This window comes from Orycteropus afer, unplaced genomic scaffold (assembly GCF_000298275.1).
Source record: "Orycteropus afer afer isolate SDZICR_OR568_19922 unplaced genomic scaffold, OryAfe1.0 scaffold00036, whole genome shotgun sequence".
NCBI classification, from domain to species: Eukaryota; Metazoa; Chordata; class Mammalia; order Tubulidentata; family Orycteropodidae; genus Orycteropus; species Orycteropus afer.
In genome coordinates this window covers 9767387-9777152 of record NW_006921623.1, presented here as the reverse complement: position 1 = coordinate 9777152, position 9766 = coordinate 9767387, and the positions used below count along the sequence as shown (strand labels likewise).

General features: G+C 35.4%; 1 protein-coding gene across 1 annotated transcript in view; it reads right to left on the bottom strand.

Annotated features, from left to right (window-relative positions):
• ZW10 (zw10 kinetochore protein) overlaps positions 1-9766 on the bottom strand; it is a 49839-nt gene that overhangs the window by 12937 nt on the left and 27136 nt on the right. The window contains exons 8-10 of the mRNA XM_007936602.1: positions 5656-5819; positions 4898-5080; positions 6-205 (exon numbers count right to left, since the gene is read on the bottom strand). Of these exons, the coding sequence (XP_007934793.1) occupies positions 6-205; positions 4898-5080; positions 5656-5819 (547 nt within the window). The remainder of the gene's footprint in view (positions 1-5; positions 206-4897; positions 5081-5655; positions 5820-9766) is intronic.

Here is a 9766-nt window from a genome sequence, read left to right as displayed (position 1 = left end):
TCTGATAGGCAAGTTCCATTAACTTCTTCACAGATTCACTGATGCGACATGTTGGCAAAGCAAAGGAATGTTGGTCCAGTGTATTTTCAGGCTCTAAATTTCCAACTTCATCATACTGAGCTTTGGCCACTTTCTGTACAGCTAGCTTGTCATCTTCATTAGGACTGGGTAAGTCTGGTACACTTATCTTAGAATCAGGAGTAATCTAAGATTCAAACACAGAAAATGTATTGGCCTTCAGAATAATTCAAATGCAAGCACACAGACAGGAATAAAATACTGGTTGCTTCCATGATGATTAAGCTGTGGTTCTACAGAGTAATTTAAAGATCTGAGTAAATATGGTAGTATTTTCATGACTGCTTAATCTCAGGTAAGAGCACAAAAAATATGCAATCCCCAAAAAATATGCAATCCCCTTTACTGTGCAATTTTTCAAATCAGTGAAACTGGCCCAAGATTTCAGGTAAATGAAAAGACCTTCAAAAATTCTCTTTCTCAAAGCCAAGACACATGGAGATCTCCAAGGGACGCCAGGCCCACAGATATTGAAAGGAGACAAGGACTTTCCGCCAGAGCTGAGAGAGTGAAAGCCTTCCCCTAGAGCTGGCACCCTGAATTTAGACTTCTAGCCTCCTAAACTATGAGAGAACAAATTTGTTTGTCAAAGCAAAAAAATAAAAAATAAAAATATCTTTCTCAGACTAAACTATCAGATTATTACAGACCAAGCGTAAGTATAATTTTGTGTTATATCGCCTATATTGTTAAATTATTTCTCACCAGACACATGTGTTGGCTATGAAAGAACTTATTGAGTTAGTTTAAGAAATACCTTACTCTTTTCCTTAAAAAAAAAAAAAAATCCAAACAAAACCAAAAATGCATCCCTAAAATTACATCAGATGAAAATTCTCAGACTTGGTCAGGAGTAAATGACAAAAACACTAGGCTGCAGGTCTGAAACATAAGGGATGTGTTCCTCCTAATGTTCAAATAAATCACTTAAATTCCCTACACCTCAATTTCCTCATCATGAAATGAAGAAACTGGAGTGCAGCAGTGGTTTGGGAATCTTGCTTCTCTAAGATACCTCAGCAGCCAAGAAAAAGAGATTATTGGGTAAGGCAGCAGGTTCCTCACATTCACAAGAAGAGGAGCTCTGCTCTGTACATACTGTACCTCTATGGAAAATTTATGACAGAAAAGGTTCCATGTCTATCTAACCAAAATGTTTAAGTCACCAGACTTGGTTTCCCAATCTGTATAATGGTATAATAGCATCTACTTCATAGGACTCTTACAAAGATAAAATGAGAATAAAAATGACAGGCACTTGGTAGTAAAAAATTATAGCTAAGATTATATAACACTGATGAAGAAATATAATTACAGAGATGATTTGGAAAATGTTAATGTTTGTCTGAAAAATAGTAGACTCAGAATGCATATGACTCAAAAAAGTGACTTGATCAGGAGGGCAGAGGAATTTAAGATAGATGAATGTGAGACCTAATAATCGTGTATCTGTCAGGTCAAAATGTAAAAACAAAACAACTAAAATACAACTTTAGATCTTTTAGGGAAATAGTGAATATACAGAGGATTGTTTTAGAGAGGATTTAGATGAAGATCATAAAAGACAAGTTGAAAATAGCTTTTAGGGGAAAAAAAAAGAGAAGTTTTTCAAACTTGGGCAGTTTCAGAATCCAACTGCAGAGCCCCTTGCTGGTACAAATGGCTAACCAGCTCCGCTGCTAATCAGAAGTTGGCAGTTTGAGCTCATGCAGAGGCACCTCAGAAGAAAGGTCTAGCAATCAACTTCTGAAAAAAATTGTTGCTGTTGTTGTTCTTAGGTGCCATCAAGTCATCTCCAACTCAGCGACCCTATGCACAGCAGAACAAAACACTGCCTGGTCCTGCGCCAGCCCCACAATCCTTGCTATACCTGAGCCCATCATTGCAGCCACTGTGTCTATCCATCTCATTGAGGGCCTTCCTCTTCTTCGTGGACCCTCCACTTTACCAAGTATTGATAGCCTTCTCCAGGGAATGGTTCCTTTTGACAACATGATGAAAGTAGGTCAGACAAAGTCTGGCCATTCTCATTTCCAAGGAGCATTCTGACTGCACTTCTTCCAGGACATATTTTTTAGTCCTTTTAGCAGACCACAGTACTCTTAGCATTCTTCTCCAACACCACAACTCAAAAGCATCAACTCTTCTTCAGTCTTCCTTAATCATTGTCCAACTTTCACATGCATAAGAGGTGACTGAAAATATCATGGCTTAAGTTAGGCTCACTTTAGTCTTCAAGGAGACATCTTAGCTCTTCATCACTTGAAAGAGGTCCTCTGCAGCAGATGTGCCCAAGGCAATACCTCGTGAGATGTCTTGACTACTGCTTCCATTGGTATTGATTGTAGAGCCAAGTAATATGAAATCTCTGACAACTTCAATCTTTTCTCCATCCACCATGAAGCTGTTTATTGGACCAGTTGTGAGGATTTCTGTTTTCTTTATATTGAAGAGTAATCCATACTGCAGACTGTAGTCTTTAATCTTCAGCAGTAAGTACTTCAAGTCATCCTTACTTTCACCAAGCAAAGTTGTGTCATCTGTGTATCTCAGGTTGTTAATGAGTCTTCCTGTAATCCTGACACTGTGTTCTTCATGTAATCCAGCTTCTCAGATTATTTGCTGAGCAAAAGAGTTTAATTAGTATGGTGAAAGAATACTACCCTGACACACTCCCTTCCTGACTTTGAACCAAGCAGTATCCCGTTGTTCTGTTCGAATGACAGCCTCCTGATCTATGTATGGGTTCCTCATGAGTACAATCAAGTGTTCTGGAATTCCCACTCTTCTCAATGTTATCCACATTTGTCATGAACCACACAATAAAATGCCTTTGCATAGTCAATAAAACACAAGTAAACATTTTTCTGGTATTCTTTGCTTTCAGCTAAGATCTATCTGACATCAGCAATGATAGCCCTCATCCCACATCCTCTTCTGAATCCAGCTTGCATTTCTGGAAGTTCTCTGTCAATATATGTCAATATACTGTTACAACCATTTTTGAATTATCTTCAGTAAGATTTTACTTGCAGATGATATTGATATTGTTCAGTAATTTCCACATTCTGTAGGATCACCTTTCTTTGGAATGGGTACAAATATGGATCTCTTCCAGTCAGTTGGCCAGGTAGCTGTCTTCCAAATCTCTTGGCATAACCGAGTGAGTGCCTCCAACGGGGCATCCGTTTGTTGAAACATCTCAATGGGTATTCCATCAATTCCCAGAGCCTTGTTCTTCGCCAATGCCTTCAGTGCAGCTTCGACTTCTTCCTTCAGTACCATTGGTTCTTTATCATATGCAACCTCCTGAAATGGAAGAACATCGACCAATTCTTTTTGGTACAGTGACTGTGTATTCCTTCCATCTTCTTTTGATGTTTCCTGCATCATTCATTATTTTGCCCATAGAATCTTAATGCTGAGTGTGTTCTTCTCATTTGGTTCTCTAACTCCAGATCTTTGCACATTTCATTATAGCAATTGGCTTTGTCTTCTCAAGCTGCTCTTTGAAATCTTCTGTTCAGCTCTTTTATCTTGCCATTTCTTCCATTTGCTTTAGCTACTCTTTGCTCAAGGGCAAGTAGGAGGAGTTCACAATTTAAAAAGAGTAGTCTGGAAAGGGAGCAAGTTATGTGGATATCTGCATGAAGTATGTTCCGAGCAGAAAGAACCTCGAGGTTCAAAGGTTCTGCAACCAAGTGGAATAGCAATGAGTCCAAGGTGATTGGAGAGAGTGACTGAAGAAGATTGCAGCAGGAGATGGAGTCAAAGAGGCAATGGTGGGAGTCAGATCAAATAAAGCCACTGTAGGGCTTGTGGGTATTTCCCTAAATGAGTTAGGAAACCACTAGATTCTGAACAGAGGAGTGACATAATCAAATGATATTTATGCTTAAAAAAAACAAAACCAAACAAAAAAACCACAGCACAGTTTCCAGTACTGAGTGAATTCAATTCTCACTAATCCAAAATTACCTCAAAATGTGTTAATATCCAGGCACCTCAAATGGCTAAGGAGCTCTGGTGATACTATGGTTAAGACACTGGGCTGCTAACCAAAAGGTCAATAGTTTGAACCCACCACTTGCTCTACTGGAGAAAGATGAGGCAGTCTCCTTCCATAAAGATTTATAAAGTTGGAAACCCTATGGGGGTCTCTATGAGTCAGAATTGACTGAATGGCAGTGGGTTTATTAGTCTATGTTTTGTTTTAATTTAAGTAATGCTTTGTATTTCAAAATACTATTTTATATAATATAAAAAAATGTATGGGATTCTCTAAGATCAAAGGAGTAAATTATTATCAATAAAAATTAATTAGTCCACTGGCTTTGTACATAATTATTTATACCTACACAGACTACATCTTTTTGTTTACTGGTTTTATTGTTTTAATTTCAGAACTAATCCCTACATAAGTCTAAGAGATGAAGTCACCATTTTCACAATAGGGTACAAGTTCTAGACATAATAAAGCCCAAGCATATCATCACAAAATTTATATACTAAAAACTTGAATAATAAAGATGAGAATAACTTACAGAATGATATACTGTCTGGTTTCAACAACTGTAATCCATGACACAGATTTTTTCTATTTATACAATGTTTTTATCTATATTATCTTATCTGGGCCTCACAATAACCCTGGAAAAAAGTAGATATTAGCATCACCTGGAAGGTAGAAAACTAAGGTTCAAAAGATTAGTAACTTGCTCGGTGAATTCAGCAATTGTCATACTCTGCCACTCTACCAGGTGTGAGTCAAAAATGAGCTGCTTCTTAAGTATAACATAATTAACTGGAACCCTGGTACCTTCACAGTGTTGTGAATTTCAGAGGTCATTAGGTTTCTGGCTGCCACAATCACATCCTGGCACTTCTTGTTAGCAAAATGAGAATTGACATTACGAGCATACTTCAGCAAATCCGTAGTGTCTCCTTTTAAAAACCTCAGCTCCTTTAGGGCATTTTCAAATTCTTCAGTGGACTGTATGATCTGAGAGAGAAATACAAGAAAAGAGAAGAAATAGTAATAATGATATGTACACATTCCATTTTAATATTAAGATTTCAAATCCAATGTATAGAAAAGAACAAAGACCAGCTGGTCATTTAAGTTTTAGGAAAGACCACCAATCACTACATACAACAATATTCATTTTTCTAGTCTTAAATTCATTAGGAATACTATCTTCAACAGAAATTTCTGACTCTCTCAGTAAAAGTACAAAAGAGCTTTCCAATAAATATACTTATTGTAGCATTCTAGGAAACACTAAAAATGGCAAAAAACCAAAGCATTACACAGAAGCTACTATAGTTGGCATTCTGGTCCAAGTATAAAAGAACAACCGTTTTTCAAAAGTATCTTACTAAAGAAAATATACTTAATACAAAAATATAGTTCCCCAAAGAGGCAGGAAGCCAGCAGAGAAAGAGAGTTATAGAGAATATACCTCCACTCCTTCTTCATAATTTTCTTGAAGATGTAACTGAAGAAGAAAAAATCTCCACAGAAAAACAAAAGACATCAATAGAAATCTAAACTTTCTGTGATATCTCTGTTCTCACCTCTTCATACTGCTGTAACTTGCTGCTGTTTGTTGGAATAGAATAAACCAAACAGTTTTTAATGAGGCATTCGGACAAGTCTTCCCAGATCATGTCACCAAGCATCTCAGCCAATATGATCTTAGATGTTTTTTCATTTTCTACATCAGCATCAAAAGGCAAATCTGAATTCAAAAGAAAGAGTTACACCCAAGAAACCATTAATGATCATGATATATTCTCAAGTTTCCTACTTTTCTAGAATTCTTTAATTTTAAGATGATGAGGAAAAAAACAGCACAGATCACTCTATAGCCATCTTGACTGTGTGGGGCAAAGCAATTATTTTATTTTTACTGCTCAAATGAATGGTCTACACTGTATGACTCTCTGCACTCTATAACAACAAGATATGAAGCCATCTACATTATGATCAACTACTGATCTGATTATATGGCAATTATTCAGAAGTTCTGCATTCCAAGTTGAAACTAGTTTAGAATACAATCCCAGTTCTTTAATAAAAAATAACTTATTACATTCCTGCATAGGTTCTAAGTGTTTATCCGAAATGAAGTATCTATGTACACCTTATATAAAAGTGTAGTATCTAGTCTACCAAACAATACTTCAATAACTCTTCCACTGTGAATCTTACATGGTTTTGTCCAACACATTTTGTACAGTTTATATTTAGAATGAAGTCCCTGGGTGGTGCAAATGGTTAAGTATTTGGCTACTAACTGAAAGACTGGCACTTCAAACACACCGAGGTGCCTGGGAAGAAAAGCCTGGTGATCTATTTTTGAAAGGTCACAGCCATTGAAAATCCTATGGAGTGCAATTCTAATCTGAAACACATGGGGTCACCATGAGTCAGAATCAATTCAAAGGCAATTGCTTTTTTTTTCTTACAGGCAGAGCTCATTTTATTGTGCTCTGCACCTTACTGGTTTTGCAGATACTGCATTTTTTGACAAATTAATGGTTTGTAACAACCCTGCATCGAGTAAGTCTATTGGCACCATTTTTCCAACAGCATGTGCCCACTTCATGTCTCTGTGTCACATTTTGGTAATTCTCAAAATAGTTCAAAGTTTTTCACAATGCTATTACATATTTAATAATGTGTAATACACATTTAATAGTGTAAACATAACTTGTATATGCCCTGGGAAACCAAAAAATTCGTGACAAGCTTTATTGCAACATTCACTTTATTGTGGTGACCTAGAACGAACCCGCAGTACCCCTGAGGTATGCATGTATTTATAATATACTATTAATCCGTTAAGAAGGTATGATGGCACAATGGTTAAAGTGCTCAACTGGTAATCAAAAGGTCAGCAGTTCAAACCCACCAGCTGATCCACAGGAGAAAGATGGTGGCAGTCTGCTTCCATAAAGATTATAGCCTTGGAAACCCCATGAGGCAGCCCTACGTTGTCCTACAGGGTTGCCAAGAGTCAGAACTGACTTGACAGCAACAGTTTTGTTTTTTTGGTTTTTATTAATCAATTAAATAATAGATAAGTTTAGTGACCAAAGTAGAGTGAAAAGGAATCATAAAAGGCACCAGCTATTTTGAACCTAGCTCTTATTTCACCAAGGAAGATCTTAGAGAGTAAGAACCTTAGAAGACAGTGGTATTATCTCAAAGTCTTGAGATAGCTTATAGTGCCTAGAGTCTAGGACTATACTGCCCAATACAGTTACCAGCCACCTCTGGTTACTGAATACTTGAAATGTGGCAGAAGAACTAATTTTTTTTTTAAGTAATAACAGAAGCAAGGGGGTGTGGCTTATGATAATGGAACAGTCCTATATATTGATTGTGGTGGTGGTTACATGAATCTACACACGTAGTAAAATTACATAGCACTACAGAGTCACTGTGAGTTGGAATAAACTCTGGCAGTAGGTTTGGTTTTGGGGTTTATGCACACAACACATAAATAACTTTGTCATTTCTAGTATTTCACACGAACATATCACTGATCTGATTGGTTAAATGGACTAGCTCTACTGGAATGATTTCTTTTCTATGTACCAATATAATACTATAATGTGTTTATCTGAATGTTTTATGCATACAGCATGATTCTCATATAAATCATAACTAGTAGTTAAACCAAGGAAAATAACTATAGACAGATTTCTAAATTCAAAGACATACTATTGACGCATAATCAGGTGAAGATGCAGAAGCTAGAAGTGTTTATGGAACAGTGAAAAAAAGAGAGAGCCCAGAGAAAGTATGTCACAAATTTCACAATGAATGGCAACTGCCATTTGCTACAACAGAACAAAACAAAAAGGCCGCTTGCTTGTTGTGTAAATTTTTTTTTAAGTAAAAAAGTAGAGACACTGTCAGAAAATACACTGTGGATTTGATAAGCTTCCTCTCAAAACAGAACTGACAAAATTTGTCATCTAAAATCACAATTAAATGTCCAATAAAAAATGTGACTTCTTTTTACAGGATCTGAGCTTTTAACTTTAGTCAGTTATAAAATGACGTGGATTCTTGCACAAAAAAAAAAAAAACTAAACAATTTTCAGACAGAATGATGGCAAATAAATTATTACTTGAGTTACAGAAATTTTTTTAGAAACTCAAGATGACTAAAAACACATTTTATAAAAACATAAAAGATCTTCAATTAAGCCATCAAATAACAATATTTCTACAGTATCAATTGATTCAACTTCCAAAAAATTAATTTTAGATGATACTTTGGGTACATTTTATCTAAAACTTCCAATTTTACAAAGAAATATTATCAATTCACAGACTAAAACATGAATATTTGCAGCATAGGTAATTTTTAGTCTTTTACATTTGTGAAAGAATTATGTTATGAAGATATGGAAAAGACAGCCTTTTTCACAACAGAGAGTGCTCTAGCTATGTTAGGTCAAAAATCCAGATTTATTAGAATTTTAAAACAAGAAACCCTTATTACTTCACTGCGTGATACATATTTGTGTTCAATTTTCTTAAGCAGTGTCTATAAAAAACGTCATATTGCTAAAATTGTCCCATATATATATATAAACTCAAAAACTCACTGCTGTCAAGTTGGATCCAACTCATAGTGACCCTCCTTGGGTTTCCAAGGCAGTATCTCTATGGAGGTGGATTGCCCAATCTTCCTTCAGAGGAGTGGCTGGTGGGTTTGAACTGCCAGCCTTCTGGTTTAGCAGTCAAATGCCTTAGGCACCACGCCACCAGTACTTACACACACACACACACACACACACAAGCTATAAGTTATTACTAGTTTATGGAACTGTTGAAAGAAAAAGAAGATAATGAATATAATGATCTTGTGTTCTTTGCCAATGACCATTAGTTGAGTCTGGAGAAGTTATACAAAGATTTACTGCATTTTAACTTCAACATTGCCTTGAAAAACAAGGAATGCTTGCCAAACAAATAATCAAAGAAAAAAACAGCAATGTAATTTATGTTTCTTTACTGACATCACAAAACATATAAACAAGCTAAATGTGAAGCTCCAAAAAGAAAGGAAAAAGTTACTTGTAAACTAGCTTGACAGGTACAAGAACCAATACTGAAATTAAACCTTTTCATAATAGGAATCAATATCATAATTTTATCCATTTTTCTAAGAAGACTTTATGGAGAAATTATTTTAATTATAATAAATGATGTCAACTGGCTGCAAAATATCTTGAAAAATGCTTTGCTGATATTGATAAATTTAAGCTCATTTTAAATTATGCAATGCCACTTTAAAACAATGTTAATATTGATACATGAGTAGTGAATTAACTCAGTTACAGTTTTGAAATTGATATGCTGATGTTCTAAAGTCAAATCAATTCTTCTGAAAGAGATGAATCAGATTTGTCACTGTGAATGTGAATATCAAAGAAAAATGATTTCTTGGTAGTCAATTCAATTACTGGAAAGCTTTGAAGTACATTTGAACAACTTGGGTATAGAATCTACTTTTTCAACTGTAAATTTTATAAAATTTAAATGCAAATCAAGTATTTCTGAAGAAAATTCATATCTGAATTGATATACTGTAAATGTAAATTACACACAGAATTTGAAAGTTTGTATACAAAAAGAATGTAAAATATATCATTAATTAATATT